This window comes from Neodiprion lecontei, chromosome 2 (assembly GCF_021901455.1).
Source record: "Neodiprion lecontei isolate iyNeoLeco1 chromosome 2, iyNeoLeco1.1, whole genome shotgun sequence".
Taxonomy (NCBI): domain Eukaryota; kingdom Metazoa; phylum Arthropoda; class Insecta; order Hymenoptera; family Diprionidae; genus Neodiprion; species Neodiprion lecontei.
In genome coordinates, this window is record NC_060261.1 from 5508552 (window position 1) to 5533813 (window position 25262).

At 36.4% G+C, this 25262-nt stretch overlaps 1 protein-coding gene across 1 annotated transcript in view; it reads left to right on the plus strand.

The window, feature by feature from the left end:
- The window catches only part of LOC107224435, a 192503-nt gene that overhangs the window by 147181 nt on the left and 20060 nt on the right, over positions 1–25262 (plus strand). Inside the window, exon 13 of the mRNA XM_046732611.1 lies at positions 3156–3281. Within this exon, the coding sequence (XP_046588567.1) occupies positions 3156–3281 (126 nt within the window). The remainder of the gene's footprint in view (positions 1–3155; positions 3282–25262) is intronic.

Consider the following 25262-nt stretch of genomic DNA (forward strand, 5'->3'; position numbering starts at 1 on the left):
AATTAACGCTCTGTTTTAACGCCGCGGTGGTTACACCTTTCGCAACTGTCGTCGTAAACCTCGGACTCACCCGCAAAATTTGACCGAAGGCAACGGTGTATTTTTGAATAAAATTTCAATTTTCACCTTACCAAACAATTTTTCTTTCACTAATCGCCGTTTTTTCGATATTCTTTCGCGTGTTGGGAATTTGTTATTTTACCAATGTGAAATTCGAGATCGATTCAATTATTGTCGAATTTTCATTCCACTCTGGTAGGATTATTTCACAACGTACACTTACGAAATGTCTACATTTTAACAAGAATGTAAAAATTTGGCAAAAATTGGTCCAGAATCGGTGAATTCTCGAATAAATCATTGTCGGTAATTTTTCACCGTCGATAATAAAATCGATGTACCCGTTTCTTCGTACAAAAATTCTAGCCTCGAAAAATTGGGCAAAAATTGTTTCAGAATCGGTCAATTCGAACCAAAATCATCGTCGATAATTTTGCTGATCGGAAGTGGTAGCGATGCGGTTTATTTCTTAGTTTATAAAACAGCTTGGGGCGGGGGTGGAAAATCAAGATCGACTCACGGACATCGCACATGTGTCCGTCTGGTGGGTTCATTGATGCAATTGTTGTAACAAACTCGTTCGATGATCATTCTCAGCCCGATATCGTGCGGCATTCGGCACGTGGGCAGAAGGCTGAACGAGTCGAACGATAGCGAGGTGATTCGACGTGGGCGAACTGCCGGCAAACCCGCCATCAGTTTCAACCGAACCCGATCGGAATTACGAGCCTATGTTTTACACACACGTGAATGCGCGTGTGTAACGCACGCGTATGTTTTATACGAGGAGGAAAACGCGGTGTTGCGACATTTTTGCCGATAAGATCAAAAACCGAATAGAAAGAGAGAGAGAGAGAGAGAGAGAGAGAGAGGACGGTAAATCACTCGAAACTCGATAAATCCTGCAGTAGTAATACAGATACAAACGAATCTCTGTGAGGAACATGTTCGGGCAGAGAACCGTTGTAGAATTACTCTATTCGAATTTATATCGCGACATATCTTGCACAGGGTATATTTTCGACGTATTTTTATCATATCAATTGATCGTGTAACACGTTACAGCGATAGAGGATAATTATAGAATTTTCAAGCTATTCGATACGCGCATACAAATTTCAGCGTATAATGAGCGAAGTGTCGATAAGTAGTTGATATATTTATATACATTGACAGTTGAAAAATTTTTTTAACTCGGTATCTGAGAGATTTAAAAAGAAAATTTATACCCGCAAGTGGGGATAAAATTTTCAACGACTCGATAAATGCAGGTTTATTTCGTTGAAAAAATTATCTCGACTTTAATTTATTTCGATGTATTGTACAGATCGTATGTACGTTAGCGTAAAATAATTCAAACTCGATGATCATTCGAAACGAAATTTACGAGTCGGGAGACAAACTTTCAGAACTGTATTTCAACTTTTGCTTTATCAACCAGCTTCAGATAAAAAAAAAAAGAACCGAAAAGAATATATAAAAAATCGTTGCGATTGTTATCTGTAACTATTAAATTAATGAAACTGATTTTATTTTCACCTATTTGAAATTTGATTCATTTGAACTAATTAATTTTAACCAATACTTAGATTTTTGAAAAATTCTTTACAATTAAATTTTAGGTAAATAAATATATTATAAATATCTATGCAATTATCTAAAGAATAGGATTTTTCCAAACATCGTGTTCCGTCATCTCGAATTTTAATTTTCTTCCGCACAGTTGTTTCGATCGAATGATTTTAATAAATAAATTTAATAAAGAGAAACATTTCGGGACGAAAAATCAGAGTGCGTTTTACAGTTGGGGGAGAAAAATGAATCAAAAAGATCCGAGATAGTCGAAAGGGTTAAAGGCTAGTCTCGAGTCAGCTTGAAATGCTCCGTATGTAATAAATTCTGAAGCGGAAAGCGTCAAACACCGTCGGCGTCTTTTCAAGACCTCTGAATATAATATATTGCATCACATAGTGCATGTATACATGTATATATACGAGTACATATATATCTATAGCGTGTGAATATGCATGCAGTCGACTTTGCGCGGGACAGACAATCGAATTGAAGTCACAATGAGCTCCTTGGAACGATCGACCCAATATCTATAACCTAGTTTCTGTACTATATCAAAGGAAAATAATAAATGCATGATCAGAAGTTCCGGATTTCTCTTTTTTATTCTCCACGAAATATTGGAATGGAAATTTTCTTTTCAACAATATCGGTGATAATGTATTACAGATAAACGCAATATTTTCCGACTAATTTCCATCCGATTTTTTTACCTTTTTCTTTTTCCAACCATCTGCTTGAAATTATTATCCTCAAGTAAATTATCATTATACACGAAATAAGATTGTATGAATTTGTTGAAATTTATTTGAAGTAAAAAGAAAAGGAACAATTTTCACCTCTCCCATCGCGTGAAATTTAATTTCAATCGAAAGTGAATTGGTTTTGTTACGATGAAACGGATGAAGAACGCGCGTATTCATGATCTAGGCAGAAAGTCGATTTCTTTTGAAACAAAATTTGAAGAAGAAAAAACAAAAACATTTCTCCCTTTTCAAACTGATTGAAAGAAGGAGAAGGCACGATTTTCTGAAAATCACGCGTGAAAAGTCTTACAATGTTTTTTTTTTTTTTTTTTTTTTTTACGGGACTATTTTGCGGTTTTTGATACGACGACGTACCTGCAACTTCGTCGCGACGACCTTATTGCCCCGTGCGGAGGAATAATCGCAGGGCGACGTTCTCTCGTTCCTCGGTTGCCCGAGTGACCTGGTTAAACCCGACTGAAAATGAGATCCATCCAATGAGCCGGAGAATTGCGCGGCGATATTCACCTAGGCCGTATTTCGCCCGACGCGATTATAATTCGCCAACGTAATTCGTTTGTAGTCGATTGTCCGCGTCGCGAAACTTTCCTCTTCCTTCCTTCCTTCCTTTCTTCATTTATTCACATCTTCCTTTCATCCTTCTGATATACCAATTTTTTTTATATCAGCCACGCTGTGTCAGAACGACTCTCGAAATGAATTGCCGTTTGACCGTCTTATATAATTCTCCCAATTTTTTTCATTATTATGCTTCAGGTTTTATCCTGGCTCTGCAAAAAGGGCGAGGAAACACTTTCGAGACACTCCAGACCATCGGCCACCAATCTTCCGGCAGCCAAAATCCACGAACGTGATTTCGAAAAGTTTTACTTCACGTCGATGGTGAGTTTTTGATGTATACAAATATTATACGCTTACTTTTACATTTGCTCGTTTAAAAATAGACAAAATAATAATGATAATAATAATAATAATAATAACAACAAGGTGTTACGCGATGCGAAAAATAAATTTCCACCCATTATTTTCGATTATATGCAAATCAAATCTTGAAGGCGAATGTTTCGAGCGATGAAAAAAAAAAATAAATAAATAAAATAAAATCGATATAGGACAGGTACAATCTTATCAATTACCCGTAATGATAAAATTATACAAAAATTAAATCTGCACGGATTTAATTAATTGAAAGAGTATCGGGGGGAAAAAAAAAACTATTCAAAATTCCCGCTCCTTGCACTCGGGCGCATTGGAATGTGAGCGTTGAGCTTTGCCTCGATAGGCGGCGCCATCTACCATTGAATTCTGAAAGCGTGAATACCGATCTGCGCGATTGTTTTACCGCCGTAGATACATAGGCATAAAACAGGTGTTTATATATATATATATATATATATATATATATATATATATATATATATATATATATATATATATATATATATATATATATATGTATGTATATGTATGTATATGTATGTATGTATGTATGTATGTATGTATAAATAATTGAAATAGTTTGAAAGTTCCCGTCACTGAATGCATGCAGAGCAGCGCCGTGCATTCGAACGAATTTAACTTATAAATAACGATTCGGAGATAAAAAGTTTTGATCGAATAAATTTTACCCAACGCGGTAGACGATTAATTACGATTTAATTTTACCCGGGTAGATATTCTTAGCGAATTTTCAATCAGAAACCTCGTAGAAACTTTTAAAAGCGTTCCAACGATGCGAGCTTACTTACTTTCCGACTTTTTCAATTAAGTATCGAATTAGCTTATCTACGTAATAGAAATAGCCTTTATATAACTCCTTATCGGGGGGGGGGGGGGGGGAACTATTCCACTTTACATGCTACCTTCGTAAAGGCATCGACGATTCTTTTGTATCTTTTTTACAAATCGTTGTTTTCACAGACTCGGGAAAATTCTTATGTTCATATTTTATTCTATTACCGGAATTAACGCGCGAGAAAATTTTTATAAATATACATAAATGGTTCCTTTTGTTTTTTTGTTTTTTTTTTCGACGTAGAGTTATTCCCGGGAATTTTAATATTTGTTTCGAAGCTCTTTACTTTTCGACCGATTTTTTCCTCGCTGAGTTATATTCCTTTAGACTATTATTATTATCGTTATTATTATTTATTGAAAAACTTGGATCGTTGAATAAGACGAACTTATTAACTGTACAACGCTAATGAATCCTCATCTTTTTTTCCATTCACGCCTTCACTTTATTGTGCAATTCACAGACAGGATAATTACATCGTCGTTTTATAACATCGCTTTCAAACTTCTCTGCGGAGAGATGCGTTGATTGATTTTGGGAAAAAAAAAAAGAAAAAGAAAAAAAAACGTGAAAGAATAAATTTATTTCGGTAGTTTCCAAAATCTCATACATATGTAGTTTGACATTTCACGTTTTGAACTGCTGAAATTATTTGTTGAAAATAAAACAACTTGTTCTTCCTTATGCCAAAGATGAAATATAGTTTTTATCTCATATCGAGATGAAAAATCGTTATTTCCAAAATAAAAATGTCGACAAACGATGGTTCGAACAAATGAATACGCGGGTTTGAATGATTTACATTTATTATCGCTACGTAATTACGAACCTCCTCGAAACCGAAGCCATCGACTGCATTGCTAAAGGTGTGCCGATTCAGTGACCCAATGGCCTCTTTGAACGACATTAGCGCATTTAATCAATTGATCGGGATTAATAATTAGCCGTTCGGTACTTTTGAACCTCCGCGGTTTCTTCACTCCAATGTCGCATTAAAACCTCTCGTCATGCCTCCCGTGTGTAAAACGCGATTTATCGCAACGTTACGTACGTCTATATATATATATATATACTTTACGCTGCAAACGTCAAGGGTCGTTAACACTTCGTTTATACCTGTATATATATATATATATAGAGGAGCTCTGCAACTTTTTTTTATTCGTTTCTTAATCCGCTGCATGCGTGCAAAGTGTCAAAAGTAATTCTACAGGTGCGGACTGTAATTTTCATACGAATAAATTGATGATAAATAAACCGCGTCTTTACGGTTCAGATTCACCGAGAAGATCATAAATAATATCGCGTTTCATACAAGGTGGTTTTCATTGATTTTCACTAATTTCTAATTTTTAAATCGACGTTTTTATATCCGGGAACTCTGCAGCGTGAGGCGAGAATTATGCAAGAAACTTACGCCAGTGTTATATACGCGTGTAGAGCAATTACAAAGGAAAGTCAGACAAGATAATTTTTCTTTATGCTTGCAACAAGTGCATGTGTGCATATGCTTCGGGTAACAAGCATAACCGCCTTGTGCCAATTTGAAATTTCGCCATTGCTCGCGTACATTGAGAAAAATTTCATTTGTTACAGTAACTAGAAAAATTGAGTAAAACGTTAAAAAAAATGTTTGAATAATGTTGGAATTGCGAAAAACGAGGTACGCCTAAACATTTTGCGCTATCGTCGATCCTTTTTTGTTTGTTGCGACGCGAAATCAGTTTCTGAGGTTTAGTCTAATTTTTTAGTTAAACAAGGCTTTAACGTCAATTTATTCTCGCACGAGCGTTAAATTTTCGCAACGGTTGCAAGAAAATCTAGCAACGGTGATTGTAATGAGAAAGAATAGTAACGGATACTAGAAAACTAATTTTCATTTTCTACCTAAAACTATATTTTTCGATTTTGGTAAAAAATAAAAACTCGAAACGATTTTCCGATGTGGTTGTACAGAAAATCTTTTCACAATTAATCCCGACGAGTCGAGCCGTGATTCAGCCGAATTCCCTGAGATTTTAACGAACTTCATTAGGATTATGCTTATTTAATCGCATCCGGATTATCATGATCAATTACAAACTTAGACGAACTTTGATCTGAATTTAAGAAAAATACATACTCGAGACTTAATCGTAGTGACACCTGGTATTTTTCCAAATTATACATTATCAATCTTCAATATTTCCGTCACAAATCGTATCGCAGTAATTTTCCATCGTCTGCCGCGTATAATTCCAGTAAATTAGAAAGCAGGTGCGAATAATTCCCTTTTTTACTTTTTTCAATACCGTATTAATTAACAATTAAAACGCTCCGGTCGTATCACATCGTATACACACGTACGTATAATCTAGGATACATCGACCTCTATTACAAAAAGCTTCAAGCCCGCACGGAAATAGATGAAACGCGCGTTTTCCTTTTGAGGTATTTGTACAGCAGATCATACAGTGTGAAAAATGAAGCGTATACATGGTTTAAGCGTAAAATATACACGATGATCAAGTAAAAACTGGTCACGTAAGCACAACTCGATGCCAAAAAGGCAACGGGACAATTTGCCGGATACGAAAGTATGGTTTCATTATAATATAATAATGATTTCGTCATTTGTCCTGATAATATTTTCAAATATTACGACGGTTTTGTCATTAACGAAATTAACGCCCGAACTCAATGTTTCCCGTTCACCGGCAACGTCGATTATTCAACGGCGCACAAAACATAAACCAAATAAAATAACGACACAAAACGAAAATTGTGAAGAAAAAACGATCGGAAAGAAAAAAATTTATTTTGTAACGGGAAATTGGGAACAAAATTTACTGTAACCACGTTTTTTGATCAGCCGCAATGATTTTGAAAAAAGAAAAACAAAAACACTTTTATATTACGGTGGAATTGTTATTTCATGTTAAGATAATTAATAACGACACTGTAATTCCTAAGTTTTCGTTTTTCCATTATTTCCGAATTGGTCCCATTTTTTATACATCGGGGTGTGGAGGAGGAAAATAAAAAACAAAAACCGGAAACGGAACACTCGAAGCAGCGAGGATAAATTCCTGTATAAAATACCGATCGTTATCTTACATCAGCGTTCTTGAGATGCTTTCCGCTTCTCGCAGGTTACGTGATTAACGGCTTCATTAAGCACGAACAATAACAAGCCGCATGCGCGTAATCAAACTCGTATAGGTGGGTACCTGCATTACAGGATGCATTATAATGCACAATGGCGGAGCTGAGAGGAAAGTCTTTTACGATCGTTGTAATCCGGGTTTATATCATATCCTACAAGATACGCGGTGCTCGCAGATATTGCGCAGAGTCCGCAGGCTAATTCCGCTTATATGCAAATCTTCAACTATCATTCGGTCAACTACGAATATCACACTGTTTTGTACACGCGTGTGGGAATATTGGTATAATATAATATATTGTGCATGTTGGATTGTCAAAATTCGAGTCGAAAATATTGTTCGAAATGACGAAATAAAAATGCTGTCAAAGTTTCAGCTCTTGATATTAATATTTAAAGTTGCCTAATCGCGATTTTCTACTTCTCGTTTAAATAACGTGGGAAAAATTTGCTTCGAACTTTGGAATTTTATAACTCGTCGACGCATTGGTCGATTCATAAAACCAGAACGCATTTTTGCAGGGAATTGAACGGTCTACAAAAACGGTTTCTTCACATTTTATGATAAATCTACTCTTTCAAAAGTTATTTAAGGTCAAAGTTTTAAAAAAAAAAAAAAATGTCACACGTCATTTAAATGAGAAACAAAAAATCGCGATGAGGAATCTCTAAGTATTAATATTAATTAAGAGCTGAAACTTGGATACCATCTTTTTTTTCATCATTTCGAACGATATTTTAAATTTTTTGATATATATATATATGAAAAAGTTAACATAAAGTGAGAAATTTTTGTACCTCAGGTCGAATTGTTCCTACAGAAAGAAATTCGAGGAATGTTGCGTGTATTTGAATCAGAAATTCTTTGATACAGCGGTTATAAGTATAAGCGAGCGGAGCTGTTTAAAATTAGCTTGAATATAACGAGATAAGACGAAAGAAATAGAGATTTGTATTTCTTTTTAACAAACGTCGCAACACACGGAAGAGAGTGAAACTTGCGTTAGCGGACGAATAATGTATGGCTAAATTAGTGATAGAAGAAGAGAAGGACGAAAGATTTAGTCTGCATCGAGATTTAATAGCGCAGTTTGGTAGTGTAAATATTATAAAAAAAATTTTAATATTACTCGGACGTAACTCGTTTCGGCGTAAATTTAGGTTATTATAAAAAGCACGATGTTGTAGCTGCTGCACACGAGCTGCATGAATCGCGGGTTCATCGACTCTGTGGAATTTGGTATAACACTGTAACCGATGCGTGTTATTGTACGAACAACAAAAAATAAAAAATAAAACAGAAAAAAAAAGAAACTAAAAAAGAAGATCGGCGAAAAGTTGGGTAAATTGATAATTATCTCGACAAAAAACTGTCAAGTTGAAAAAATTTCTTACTATTCTTAAACATTCCTTTTCTTCTTCTTCTTCTTCTTCTTATCCGGTATAATCTTGTATTAATCGCGAATCGAGAATTTGAAAAGAGGGACGTAATTTACTTGCCGAGGACAGAGAGAGGAGACTGTAAACACGGTGGAAACGTGACTCTGGATTATCGCGAATGCGATTATGCAAAATTGAGTTTTGCTGATTCTCCATCTCGTCGCTTTTCTTATTTCGCTAACGCGTTGTTCTCTCAGTTCTCGGTGACTAAGGTGATGATCTTTGAAACTGCGAAGGAAAATCAAATGTAATCTTGAACCTCGTACCTAGATTCTCCATTTTTGTATCGTTAAAAAAAAACGTCGCAATTATCGTCGACGATCCAGCATCGTAATCTCAGTTTAATTGGTCGTTTGACCTTTGGTAATTAGTGTGATATACAATTATCGACAAAGCTCGACGAGTTATTAGTTTAGTATTACATTTAGTATTACTATATTATATATATAGTATTAGTTGACCAAGATTAACGGCAGGATTAATCGTGAAAATATTTTGCAACTGACGCAGCAATTCATCTTCTTCTTGCTGGTTAGTTATGAAATTATTATTCTTTATAATTTGATAAGATGGTTTGTTTTTAACGAACTTTCAGAAAATCGTATAACTCTTTAACCGTACCTGTACGATAATTGAGGAGCTGCGAGCTTGTTTTAACGTTTCGCCTTTTTTGCGATCTTTATTGCAAACCGGTTTTACTATGACGAATGAAAAATGAAGAAAAAATATGAAAATTGTGAAAAAAAACGTATATATGTATACACATGTATGCACGAGTGTAAAAAAAACCTTGCCGCACACGACATCGTTGAAGAATTCGACAAATTTCATATGAGATTTTGAAGCAACGCTGAAAGAAGTTTTTAATTCCGGTTACCGCTCAGTCCTTAACTATTTTCATTTTTTACGATGAGCGGTTCAGAGAAAAAAAAAAATATTTCAAAAGATCCGTGATTCGTTTTTGCTCATTGTCAGAGTCGCGATTTCACGCCGCCGCATGTCATGCAAAATTGTACACTCGATAGTATTATAATATATATATATATATGTATACACACATATGTATACGTAGGCATGCGCGTGTGAGAAAACAGGTTGCTGGTAGTTATAGGTCAGCGAGTGAACGTGATCAAAACTGTGCGGAATGCGACGATGGCTGGTTGGTGCAGAATAACGAAGGTGTTTGCGTGTCTGTATAATATCGACGCACACCTTTAGCATCCTTGGATCACGTTCCTTATTGATTTTTCTTCACTGTGATCTCGTTGCTACTTCTAATTCGCTCGTTTATTTTTCTAATTATCTTTTTTTTTCCCCCCCCTCATTCACCCGTCTTCGATTCTCCTTTTATATTGTCTAATAATTGCCTTTATTCAAACCATAATTCACCCTATACATATACATGTTGGTACATTTATATATATATACGTATATATGATCGAACGTGATTTTTTAGCCAGCGGCGTAAAGAGAAGAATTTGAAAGGCGAGCAACACGACGGATTTAATTCATTTTATTTATTTATTTCTTTTTTTTTTCTCTCTCTTTCAGTCATTTTTCTTACCTGATATTTACGTAATCTTACGCGTAACATTGCTTCTTATTACAGTATTATATAGACAGAATAATAATCCATGTGTGAAATTTATACTCTTTTCAAATTATCCGTGCGACACTTATAAATAGTGGAAAAAAAAAAAAAAGTTTAGCATCAAAGTTATTTTGTACCAAATTCATGTTCAATTAACGTTGTCGGAAATACAACGAGACTCGTAAATTCGATAACCTTTCAGGAATGTTTAATTCGATCCCGTTAATAACAACTACAAAGAAAAAAAAAAAAAAAGATAAAACAAAAAACAACACATATTCGCTAAAGGCGAAACCTTTTTTTCTTGGTTGTTAATCGACGGCGTAAATGCGGATAAAAAACTTGCCTTGAAACTATACGTGCGATAGATGTATAAATCTTGATGTTAGTTTTTTCCCCTGACGTTTGGATCGATTATCGACTCTGACAAATGACCTTTCCTAATTATTGTTTAATACAATTCTCATTTTCTTCTTCTGTGTCTATATATATAGTTATTCCTCTTATATATACCGATAGCAATGCAGGTTCAAGAAACTTTCAAGAAGTTCGAAATTTTACCTCCCTGCCTTATTTTAAGCGGGCATCGTAATTTTCGCTGCGCATGTTTAGCCTAGGTTTAACCTGACCGTAGTAGGTAATTAGTTAACATGATTTTGGTTCTTGCGATGATCTGTACAAACCGACGAGTGGGTTTGAAATAGCTGTCACAGAGATGGAGATAAATAATCGTCGTTGAAATTTACGTCGTTGGTTATTCGAACGATCAGATCCTTCAGTTTTGAAAATTAACCGAAAACTGTGGGAATCGGATAATTTATGGTCGGTTTTACCGATTTACCGTTGATTATTAAATTCCTTTACACGATCCTTTTGTTCTAATTCGAGTTGAAATTTATGAAAATTTACTTATCCCAATATCGGTCTTGTATACGCGTCCATTTTCAATTTTCGAAAATCGAAGTGTTCAGTTCGGATGATAAGATCGTTGTGAATTTAATTCGAATGAAAAGTTTTCTAACTTTTAAATTGGCAACCGAACTCTTCCGCCTTCGGAAAAATCATCGCGTGTCTCACGCAATTCTTCTATCGTGTAACAATATCACCTGTTACTCAACTGTCGGTAATATTCAATGAATGCAATATATCGCTTTAGGTATTTAACCGGATAATAATAAAAGAAAACTTTCACCGAACCTCGGTAATAGATATTACAGGTATTACAACGTGATTGTCATCGATGTATGATTGTTTATTTTTTCTTTTATTTTTTTTTTCTCTTCACTTCTTCCTTTCATTCCAACGTTGATAGGAAAAATTGCTGCAAAACATTAACCGTTACGTGATTTTCGGTATTTGAAGAAAACGACGTGTATGTAATACACGATATAGGTACAGGTATGCAGTATACAATCGGTTTCTTCTAACTACCGAACGGTTGTTTCCTGTGAACGTAACGATTTTCGACCGAGGTTTTAAAAACCCAGAGATTATCTCTCTGCGTGTACAATTGGTGTAATTACCGTCTGCCGAATATGCCGTTAATCGATTAAGTGCGCAAAATTAGAGATTACAATACGCGTTTGAAATACATATTACAGTTGCGGACAAATTTGAAAACAAAAAGAACAAGAAAATTGGCGTTACTGATTTAATATATTCCTTTTTTTTTTTTTTTGCCTTTCTTTCTTTCTTTAACTCTCTTTGATTTTCTCCGTCTCTCTTATAATAATATTAACTATTGATAAAGGATGGTACAGTTCAATTTGTGAAAAATTTATAATATCGAAGACTGTAAGAATCGAGTCTCGGAGAATAATTTGAACGCTTCTTGCGAAACACGTTAGATCTACGTTGGTATACAATAAATATCTACTGTAATAATAAACTCTAGAGTTGTAGACTGACCGCGAAGGAAGTGAACGCCTTCACCGGCAACTGTAACGATCGTTTCACGTGGTATAATATATATATATATATATATATATACATATATATACATACACGCGTGTGTCGATTAGATATATATCGCGAAAACTGAACGATCGACTTTCCAAGCTCGCAGAACTTGGGTGCACGTATAGCTATCGGTAATTTCCAGTAACCTAAGGCGACCGATTAAATTCGATTTCACACCTTCGAGTTAACTGAAAGTTAAATGAAAAGAAAATAAACAGATCTCACGATCCAAAAATCGCTTGGTATAATACAGGAAATTGTAGCAGAAATTGAATTAATCCTCGAATAGAAATGAAACGAGCAGAAAAAAAATGAAGACTTGTTTTAAGTTATTTGAAAAAGTGTACAAAAAGAGAATTTTACAATTTCGCTAAATAACTATAGATCTGACCAAGATCTAAGGTAGACGAAACCGAAGTAACTAGATTCGTCTAAATCGATTCATCGGTTTTTGACTTACCGTCGTACGAAGAATCGATATATTTGCGATCATGAAATCTGTACGAGTTCAGTAAATTTTGACGAAAATCTAATCAGATCTAAGACACAAATAACCGCATTGCTTGAGACGCTGTAATTGATCAAAGGTTTAATTTTCGAAGTGACAATATAACGACTTACATTCTTCTTTGTGGAGTACAAAAAAAAAAAAAAACGGAGCTTGACGAAAAAATATGAAACATACAGTTAGAGAGAGGAGGAATCACGTATAATTACAAAGTTTCTGGGACAAATTTTTTTGAAAAAACGAAATGCAGATCGAACGTCAAATTTTCATCATACTGAAGTTAGTAACGATTCATGCTGAGTAAAAACCGTTATTAAGCAATTTTGGAATTTTCTGAAATTCGGCAAACCGTAATAAAACAAAACACACTCATAATTCGAATTATTAGTTTTCAAAAAATCGGGTTTCCGGTCTATATGTCTCTGAACTAAATTTTCCCGGACTTAATTTTCCGGGCAAAATCTTCCCGTACAATTTTCCCCGGCTAATAAAAACCTCCAGGATAATAAATGATGAACAAACATACCAAGTGTGCGAAAAAAAACTAATGAAATTAAAATTTTTTTCGAGGGGAATCGATTCCGGGGATCGTACACTGAGAAAAAATTTCATTTGTTACAGTAAGTAGAAAAATTGAGTGAAACAGGTATCGTCAAAAAAACTTTTTTTTTTTGTCCGGGGTGAATCAATCCAGAGAAATTTTCTCCCTAGAATCATAAAAAAATCATTGTAAAGTTAAGAAAATCGTATTTCTGTCGTTTTTTTTTTTTGTTCTTCTTTTTTTTTTTTGCAACAACGTCGATAACTCGAACCTCGCAACTTTTTCAATCTTCGTCGAGCATCGCACGCGATTCATTGTTAGTCTCGTAATTTCTACGACACTCCGTATACCGATTGGCCAGGATATACAACGGAGGGGGCGTCGCGACGCCACGCATGGCACTCGAAGGCTGGCTGGCCGGATAGCGAGAGTGGAATCCAGCCTTGCTCACAACTAAACTCTACTCAGTAGGGCAACGGCTCGCGCGCAGGCCGTTCGCTCGCTTTGCTCGCTTCGCGTTTACATTCCCGTAGCCGAAAATCCCCGACCTACGCAAGTGACGCTGCTGCTGCTGCTGCTGTTGCCGAGATTCCATCGGCTACCTGGACCCCATTTTGCTCCTTTTCTCGAGTCAATTGAAAAAAAGGATCAGCTCCTGGTTCAGGATTCTGAAATTGTGTGCCGTTATTTTATCAACCATTTTTTCTCATCCTTTCTTCGAACACACGTATCGTCGTCGTAGCCGTTCGATATCGCGCAGTGATTGATTTGTGATCGTTAATGTATGATGTTTGAACAAATGAGTTTGAAAATATCGGCAGTCATCGCTTTCGTCCAAAGTGCGGATTTCACGTAGTTATTGGATTCGGATGGTGCTGTAACTTCTTCTTCTTTTCCTTTTTTTTTTTTTTTTTTTCTTCTTATGACACTAAAGCGACGTGCGCGAGTTTTTTATTGAGCAAGAATCGAACGACAGCGGTCGTCGTGAGGTTGTTTAAAAAACAAAAAAAAAAAAAAAAAATGCGATAACCCGGCAGACCCTGAAGAAAACGAACGATGTTTTATCTGTCTTAGGCAGCGAGGATAAGTGATCCGCATCGAATCGTAGAAGAGTAGAGCAATTAGTAAAGAAAGTTGGACTATTTATCGTATCGTAACACGGAGTTGAAAAATTCCAAGCCGTTGAAAAGAAAAAAGCACGTGCAGGGGATTGGTTTCGGGCTTTTTTTTTTTTTTTTTTTTGAATGACGTCAAATTTCGTCTATTTCGGATGCTGGTTACCGAAGAGGAAACTGCTGGGAGCAGTGCCAACGGCTGTCGACTGATAGCCGTAAGGCGTTGCGTCGATTCAGTCAGCCGCGATCATCGACGCGAAGAAGAAGAAGAAGAAGAAGAAGAAGAAGAAGAGGAGGAGGAGGAGGAGGAGGAGGAGGAAGAGGAAGACGACGAAGAGGAGGAAAAACGACGGCAGGAATATTCGAAAAGCAATCCGCAAATCGCAAAGCGCGATGCTCGAAACAGTTTTTCCGCACCTCCCTCGATCCGCCGAATTGGCGAGACGGTTGTGAGGCGTTCCAATTCTCTCGAGATACCGAAGGATCCGCTCCATATTTCCTCGTCCTGCTATTATCCTTTGCCCGCTTCCGGCATAGCCGAGAAAGTCGAAGCGATGCGGTCCAGCGGCGTAGCCGGCGTAGACGAGGACTCCGGATGCGTCCTGCTTCGCGTAAGGAATCTCGATCAGACGCCGAGGACTCAGGGTGGAATCATCGCTCGACAGGACGAAAGGGCGACAAGGAGGGACAGGGAACGCGCGAGACTTCTTCGACGACGTAAAGTCGCCGGGAGATCCGCGTCCGTTCCCAGACTTTATCAAGTGAGTTCGTATTTAGAGTTTTTTTTTTTTTTTTTTTTTTTTTTTTTTTTTTTTTTTTTTTTTTACCATGTTTCTATCGAGTGATGATTATAATTTAAAAAAAAAAAAAAAAACAAAATAAAGAAAAGAAATATCGCAACGGTGCAACGGAATTTAGTCGGATTGGATTAAACCTTGAGTTGAACTGAGAAATGAGGTTGGCGAGTGGAGGACTGTGTTTTAAAAAGAGACAGTCGCTTCATTAAGTATTAATCAAATTCACGCTATTGCTAATAATTATTAGGTAAATTGAACGTTGTTTGCCGTAAAATGTAGATGGGCGTGAAAATAATTGCAAGATTGTTAACTAAAATATGGACATCTGATTTTTGTTTCGATATAATAGTTTGAAATTTTTTTTTGTTCTACGATGGCTTGTTTTTTTTTTTTTTTTTTTTTTTCCCTCGTCGCCGAGAAAAATATTTAATATCCGCGAGTCTTTTTCGAGAATATTCCGTGTAAAATTATATCGTTAGAAATTTATACGGTCTTTTTCTATTAAATTTGCGTAAGCTGATATAACCGATAAAACAAGTCGTCGCAGAGATGAGGAAAAAAAACTTGAATACTAAATTATTACTGTAAAAATCGCGTGCAAATTGTTTGAAGCTCTGCTCGAGATATTTTCTCGAGCTAGTTCGTTGGACGCATAGTTGATGAAAAAAAAAAAATAAAATAAAAAAAACCGACGCGTACAATCGTTATAAATTACAACCGATAAACTTGTCGGTGGGTAATAAATACTCGATTGTTCTTATCTAAAATCTAACTATTAACGAATATTAGGTAAGAAAGTAAAGAAAGTCAGGAAGCGTAAAGCATTCTGTTTAAAATTTTGAGTAATCGATCGAGAAATTGACGTTGAGGTTGTCGCTAATTTTTAGTTACGTAGTTGGCTAAAATTATTAAAAAAAAAAAAAAAAAAAAAACGTAATAGAAAGAAAATCTCCAATACATAGGATTATTTTGTACTTGAAGAAAAATTAAGATTCTTGATATCAATTTCACGTACACAGGTATACAGTTATATTATTATACATGTGTAAGCGTATAGGTACGTACGTCATAGCTTGTTATAATAGTAGAAGCTAACCGCGAGATGAATCTTTGGGCCGGGAGTTGTTTATTCTATTATTTAATTGGCTACACGAGCTTCGAATGGTTTATCCGTCCTATATCTTAACGTCTGTTCGTCTCTGCGTTTCTACGCGCAGAGGTATGGAGGGATTATTTACGCCCGTGATCTTTCTTACAAACTCTCCGTTTTCTGGCTATATTTAAAACCTTGAAGAGCTTGTGAATGCAGCGGCGACGCCAAGCTTATATATACGCGACGCCTTCTCCTGTGGAATGCGTACGTTTATACCTAGGTAAATATATACAGGTATATATTCATATACACATGAAACGTTGCGTCATTCCCGCCATCGCGAGTACGATGATGATTATCATGATGATGATGATGATGATGATGATGATGATGATGATGATGATGACACGCGAAAGGGTGCTAAAGCGACGGAAATTAAAAAATCACGTGCAACCGAGTGAAGTCGCTAATTAATTTAAAAGAATTTTTGATTCATTCGATTTAATTTTTTTTTTTTTGTTTTTTTTTTTTATAGTTTCTTGTTTTATCATTAACGCATATGTAACATGTCTACCCGTACAATCGTTCCTCTTGCATCAAAAAAAAACCCATTATAAACAACGGTGCTGAGAATTTTGTGTCGTCTCGATAGCGTATGAAAAGAAAAACAACCATACGTGTGTTAAGGATGAATCGGCCGGATCGTCTGAATCAAAAATATGAGGAGAAGAGAGATGACTGTTTTTAAAAATATTCCAGCAATTTTATATCCCCACAATGATGGTTAATATGAATGAAAACGAGACGTTTCTACCACGTAACAGAAATCAATTTAAATTGATTCGAATAACGCAATAATAACGATTGAATGTTTAGAGAATTTGAAAAGAGATAAAGATGTTGTTTCTCACGCATTTTCACCGTAATTGACTCGAGTAACCTTGCTGAAGATTGTTTAAACGTTCACATTTCTTTGATAACTTTTGATTCGGACGGTCCAGACGATTCGCACTCAAGTTCGTTGACTCTTTTGCATTCGGAACGCGACATCTGTTGGAGAAAGAATAAATAAATAAATAAGAAAAAAACAACATCGAAGACAAGAGACGAGGTAAAATTTTGTTTAAATTTTGTCTACACCAAAAGTGATGTGGTCCGATTTTCATTACGCATTGCTCAGAGGTAACAAGAGAGACTCGAAGGTATCGGAATCTGCGTCTCACGTTCGAGGAGAGAGAAAGAGAAGGAGAGACTGGTTTCTTGTTCGAGTGGAAATTTGCATACCTATGTAGATTTAAATCACACCGCGTTGACGTCACTGTTATAATAACCGAGAAGAAATAGCTTCATAGGCGTTGTACGTAGGCATATATCGGTATATTTTATTTCATTCTTGTCGACAAACGCGACGCGTTTTAGCATAAGAAGGTTTTTTTCGTAAGCCGATATACCCGCGTCTCCTTATCTCGACATCTCGTAAAATGACGCCTCCACCTATTCGAAATGTTGGGTTTCGTTCTCTCGCATTTGTAATATCTTGATCATATTTTTTTCGTAGAATTTAAGCCTTTCGAAACTTATTTTACACTATAGAATCCAAAAAAAGTTCTAACGATGTGACGGACGAGTTGGTCTGTTTCGTTCCCATTAATGCATAAAATTTTCATACAAGTACAGTTCTTGTATTGTTAGAATTGTTTCGGCAAAAAAGTGTACAAACTTTGCTTCGAAGGGAAGATTGAGAAGACTTTCTTTTTTTTTTTTTTATATATATATATTTTGGCCAATAGATCGTTTTACTTCAATATAATACGAAACAAATTATATCCATAAATTACACGGAAATGATAGATTATTAATATCAACAAATATTTTTCCCCCGTTCCGAACTGATTGTAAGAAATAAAATATAAAAAATACAGTTGCGTTGTAACTTCGATGAAACGAGGTCTCTTCGCAAAAGTCTTGGAATCTTTCAAGCAAAACTAGCTGTATTATTACAAGAGTTTTCTACGACCAGCGTCGCGTAAATTTTGTACAACGTATAGCTGTGTATGTAAACGTATTTATCAAGGTGCAACGGCGTGTTCGGATAATTGATTTCCCGAGGACGATGACGAGGTTCGGTGAAAATATCACTCGGCTAACTCTACAGTCTGATTGTCTCTGCATTCAATTAGGGATAGAAAGTCAATGGGATATACGTGTTTCGGTCAACCCAAATACGTCGTCAACTACATCCTCGCATTCTCTCGGCGTACGTTTCACCTGTAACGGAAATAGGGCGGGGTTCGAGTTCCGAATTTGAAAAGCTCCGAAATCGTCTAATTCAGACTTATTTGCTGGCGAAGCTTGAAGTGGAGGAATGAAATTTTGATGAAACAGCAATGTTTCGAACGGTCGGAAAGCCGACGCGGGTCAAAGTTCCCAAATGCAAGATTATGAGAATTCAAGTTACGGTAGAGCAAAGTTCCGAGAGAGAAAAATTATGAAAAATAAAGTTTCGACGGAGTGAAATTCCAAAAATTGAAATATACTCGCACAGCGTAGTTTACTCCACGAGTGGGTGTAAAAAATTTAAAGAAAAACTGAAAATCAAAACTACCAGGATTCCGAACGTAAAAATATCAAAATCCAAAATACAGAAAGATCAATTTTACCGAGACATTCGAAATTTTTAAGTTTTCGCACTTTCGGAACTCTGACATTTTCGGACCATTCCCAACTTTGATGTGATCGTCGAAGTTCGATTTCTTTACTTTAAGTTTCGCCACAAAAAAAAAAAAAAAAAAAAAAAAATCGGTATTCAGCGCTTTCGGAACTTTTCAAATTCGGAGTTTCAACTCCGCCTCAAGCAAATAATAGCTATCGGTCTCTGTGCAGAAACTGCCGTAATACGAGGCTCGCCAAAGAGCGGCCAAAGAGACATCATCAGGTGAGAAAATCGTTGAATGGAATGGAATTCAGGCCAGAAACCAAACATGTGTAACAAACACATCCGCAAATGCGACACGAGCATTACGAGATTGGCGCGATTAGCTAATGCGAAATCGAAACGTACACAACATCGGAGTATATTTGCCCAACGTGAAAGCTGACGATCTCTTATTCGTCACCGCACTCTGACAAATTCTCGTTCAAACGTTCTTGGATTTTTATTTATTCCTTATTTTCTATTCCATTATTTATCGTTTCCTCAACTTTTTTTTTCATCCGCGGTTTAGGATGTCCGTTATGGGTTTGGAGAGAATTAAAATCCTCGATTAGCCATGCCTTATGCAATTCGATTATAACATCCAAATCGTCATCCGTTCATTCTCTGTGCTAAAAGATTGTAAACGCCGTTTTTTCTCCCTGGTTCTTACCGTTAAAATCGAGTTTCAATTTTCTATTCCTCGAACTTACGCATTTATTTGCGCGAATGTGAAGATTGAACTGTTGAAACACGATCAAATATCGTTTTAACATTGACCCCAAAAAAATTTAAAAAAACGAGATCGTTTCAAAAAATTAACTCCATACAAACAATGATTTTATTCCTTTCAAAGACTAAAGTCCTGAATAAAGTTTGAATCTTACTAAATCGCTGACCGAAATAATTACTCAGACCTTGATTGTGAGGAAATGAAAAATTGTTCTTTATCAACGAGTTTAAGGTGCATGGACACGTGATGATCGCTAATTGTGTAAGTGCTCCGTTGACACAGATATCCTTGTATCTCTATTTTCGCACGCCTCGCATCGTCGTCACTCGCGCGGCTCTTCAAGTCCTTATTCTCATTCTTACATTCTTATTCTCGCTAATCTTTCGTAGACAAAACGCGCCTTCCTTTACACATTGTATATTGTGTATATATAATTATATATACCTGTACACGCGATACGTGTAATATTAGCCAATTGTAAATAGATGCGAGGCACGAGTTACGGATAACTGATTGCGACCATCGATTGTGGTTATCAGTTTTTTTTATTTTTTTTTTTAAATCCATTTTGTCACCAATTTTATCAATGTAATAACAGCCCGCAACTCGTTGCAATAAAATATATAATGGGTAAAAAATACACCGCTGTTATATCTCCAGCAATAAATACAATTACTGTAATAAACGGTGATCGAATACGCGTATTTTAGTAAAAAATAAAACAACGTCCTCGATAGAAACGTGATTTGGAGAAATAAAAAAGAAAAAAAGAAGGATTATTGAAACGGTGTAAAAATCGACGATAATAATCGTTGTTGCTACACGTTTGTTCATATCGCTTACAACTGTAAATGTATATCATGCAACGAATCAGTTCGCACCTACAATTATGTATAAAATTAAACATCGCGATATATTTTCTTGATAATTATAATTGTATCGATAGTCTCCGTTAAATCGTTACTTTGTTTAATTGGAATGTGGACAATAGTTCGTTGAATATTTATGTCTGTAAATATACAGTTATAATTTGATTTACGAAAAAAAACAAAAAAAAAAAAAACGAAAATTGTTTCAATATTTAACGCGAGTTGCGATTTAACCAGAAAATGATTTTTAACGGTATCTAATTACGGACATAACTTTGTGAAAAGAATTTTAAAAATGACCTGATTTTTGGTTGATAATTAAAACACGAGGGCTTCTCGATTCGCTGAGGAAATTTATGCCGGTCGATACGACGGCATGAGAAATTACGCAAAGCTTGATTTACGTCGGGAAATTTTTATTGAATTGGGACTATGCGGGTGACCCGCGTGAATATGACAAACTCGTAACGTAATTTCGCAATGCGGAATGGGAATTTGTTGTTATACATACTCATACAGGCGTTTGAGAGGCTAAAAGAAACTTTCTACAAATTCAATCGATAATTACACAAGTTTGTAACTAAAAAAAACTGCGCAGATTCCTTTTTTTTTTTTTTTATACTGTTTCTGAGAGGTTTTTACTCACTGAAAACAGGAAAAATATTCAAAAAATTCCATCAAATCAGATTTTTTTCTCGAACTCGTGTTTGCAGTTTCGTTTGGAGTTTAGAGTGAAACTCCCGTTTAACTCGAAATCTAGTATCCTATTCCTGATTCGAAAAATCCTCCGCAAAAATCATTTCTTACTTTCATTTAATTAATACGTATTAGAGTGAGACTCGATAATAAATAGACACAGGGAAATAGAAAATGGAAAGCGGAAGCGTCTTCGGAGAAGTATAAAAGCAAAGAAGAAAAGGTTTCGTAGGGAAAAAAGACTGAACACGGAATGTCGAGTAAATTTCATGCATTTCAATCGTTTGTTCAATTTTACAAGATATATCGTTTAATTCGTTGTAACGAATCGGCGGTTTCTCAATTATTGTTACACTTTTTTTTATGCAAACCCCTCATATTTTGTAAAAATACCGTACACGAGGGAGGGATTTTTGGATTCAGCACACTCGAAAACATATTATTTACCAAAAACCATTCCATGCGGCTGAAATAACATTTTTTTTTTTTTTTTTTTTCTTCTGCAGACCCGTGTTATTGCTGAATTTTTAATCACGGGTACCGCACGTAACTACCTTATACCTTCACAACGATCGTACCGTATGCACTACTCTACACAAATAGATGACATTCGTACGTAAATATGTATTTATACCTGCGGCTATTCGGTTTCTCTCCAAGATATTGTAAATTAGTGCGTGGCAGGCTGCGGTTGCCTTTATTCCAAACAGCATTCTTTGCCATTCCAGATGCGAAGAAAGAAAAGTCACTGCACCTTTGACTCTCTCTCTCTCTCTCTCTCTCTCTCTCCCCTCTCTCTCTCCTCTCTCTCTCTCTCTCTCTCTCTCTCTCTCTCTCTCTCTCTCTCTCTCCTCTCCTCTCTCTCTCTCTCTCTCTCTCTCTCTCCTCTCTCTCTCTCTCTCTCTCTCTCTCTCTCTCTCCTCTCTCTCTCTCTCTCTCTCTCTCTCTCTCTCTCTCTCTCTCTCTCTCCTCCTCTCTCTCTCTCTCTCTCTCTCTCTCTCTCTCTCTCTCTCTCTCTCTCTCTCTCTCTCTCTCTCTCTCTCTCTCTCTCTCTCTCTCTCTCTCTGTGTTGGCACGTATTTACTATACTCTATATGTATTTTCAGACATGACTCAACACCCTTTTCGGTCTGTTTCACTTATTATACACCTTAATTTAGCCTGCTAGCTACGGTGCAGATTTTCACCCGTTACTAAAATAACTCGTGGAATTTCATGCTGGTTTTCAATCCTGCGGATCTTTAATCAGCGATCGGTTATACGCGATTGGTTCGATAAAAATTCAGGCAACTTGCTTGTTTCACGGTGAAACGGTTCCATTGTCGTTGGCAGTCCGTTGTTTATAAGGGAAAATCCTTTTGTTGGTTCGAAAAACATTTAGATTTGGTAAGCTCAGTCAACTAGTTGTAAAAAGAACTCGATTCCCTTTAACCCTAAAACAAAAAAAATACCCTCGTCATTGATTCTTGAGTGACGAAAAAACAGCCGATCAAGTTCACTTCCCACCGTCGTTCAATTTCAGAGACCGGATAAAAAGGCAATTAGCAGTCGGACGACTGTATCATGTATTATGTATAAATAATATAAAAGCCGGTTGATCAACGGTCCGTGAGGAATGAGGTGTATAAAACCAGTTCTCTACTTGCGAACAATCTAAGCCTGCAACTATAGGTATAATAATACCTCTTGTTTCACGATTTACAACGTTTTATTTCTTTTATTTTCTTTTTCTTTTTTTTTACTCCTTGCCCTCTCCATTTATCTCGCCTCACGATTCGCTCGGATCGATTCAAAAGCGAAACCGAAAGGCTTAGGAACAAACGCCAAGGCTGTTGAGGTAGAAGTACGTCGGAGGATCGTCGATCGGTTTAAATATTGTATCGAATTAACGAACGTTGTTTGTTTGACAATTAAACAGCGAGGCGACAATATACGTCGCTTCTTTCTCTCACGGTCGAAACTTATATCCAACTCTTGAGTCGCGTAGACAAAACGAACGATATCGATCCCGGAAGTGAGCGATCGGAGCGTAAAAATACCACGATATTACCAGACCTTGGATGAGGAAAATTATGTTACAAGATTACGAACGTCTGAGGTTGAAAAAAAAAACAAAAAAAAAAGAAAAAATTAAAACCGATTCATGCGACTGCGTCTAAACAGCATCCGTGTGGGATTCGAACGAGATTCAAGAACCGGCGCCTTTCCATCACTCTCCGGATTGCGTAACGATCCGTGGAATGCCGATCGAGATCCCATGACGCCGTTCGCTAGCTCGCTTCCAGTCGTGTTCTCCAGGCTATCCTATTTTTCTATTTCTTCCTCTCCTAGTCGACGTCGTACGTTGTAGAACCGCAGGCTTTGATCGTAACGACAAATTGAATCACTCTTACTCTCCACTTGGAGTCGGTGCTCTTCCTTTTCGATCATCTTACACAGACGTTGTCTCATCTCTCGTGCTGTTCGCGAGTTTGACTTTTATTTTATTTTTTTTTTTTTTTTTTTAACATCCGTAATTGCACGTTCAGCCAGCCAGTGTCTTTGCGTATTAATTATTATTCTCAACGCCGACTGATCGACGTTGTAATTCATGCGCGCATCTGGACCATAACCGTAACCATAATCGTCGCTACGAAATCGGCATCTGGCACTCGAAGTCGTTTTTTTTTTTTTTTCATCAAATCGACGGCCGCATTATTTCCCACGTGGCCGAATGATCGAGCCGCTCGAATATTCGCTAATTGCAATTTGTACGTTGATATTCGCCTTGGAATATATGTATATGGGGCATCCCACGTAAAATTTGTAACCCATGTACCTCACGCCCCTTCGATTTTGATCAGTTTTCACTAAGATGTTGCAAGTTACCCAATTACGGTCTCGGAATTGTATTCAGATTTTTTTAATCACCAATGAGATTTGAAAAAAAAAAAAAAAATGAAAAATCAATTCAGAAAACCTCAATTTCAAGAGTCTGAGAAAATTCACATTGACTTTTTAAGATTTAAAATATGATTTTTAACCACGACACGATAATGAGAACTCAATATTTACAATTTTTTTTTTTCTATTCCCCGATTGAAACGGATCACTGAATCGTCGTGAAAATAATGCGATACCGTAATATATTTGGATCGAGGAATAGAAGAAAAAAAAACCAATTCCGGCATAAAGAAACTAAAAACTTGCAAAAGAAAATAGTTAATATTGAGATCCCGTCATCGTGGCATGTTTAAAAATCATATTTTACCATCAAATCTTCATATGTTAAAAAAGGGCGTTTGCGGAGTTGATTTCTGATTTTTTTGAAAAATTTAATTGGTGGTTGAAAAAAAAAATTGAAAAAAAATTCCGAGACCCTTTTGGGTCGGTTGCAACATCGTACGAATAAATGATCGGAACCCATGGAAGTGAGATACAACGGGGGTTGGAAATTTGACGCGGAATGCCCCATATACGTGTACAAGGAGTCTTACGCGGATAATGGAGAGTGTCTCCGGGCTTCGACCTTGACCGTAGGCGTTTTTAAAGCGTTGTTTACGTTGCCATTGGTTTTTCGGAACTAGCGTGTAACAGCAAAGAACCAGATCCGTGGATCCATGAAAGGTTTGCGCGCGGGTAATGAATATTTTATTATAGAGGCGAGCGGTGTATTGCGGGTGATTTATGCAGCTGGGATTATGTAACGATCACGAACGAGGCGACAAGCGAAATATTCAAATAATACTCCAGCTAACGAGATAATGTAGTCGATAACTTTGTTATTTAGATTACCGATGCGTGCGTTATACGCAACGAGAGCTTTTGTCACTCGATTTTTATACCGCGTTGTTATACGTCGGTACCCACACACGTCACTCCAAGCCGAATGTGTCTCTTCTTCGACTGG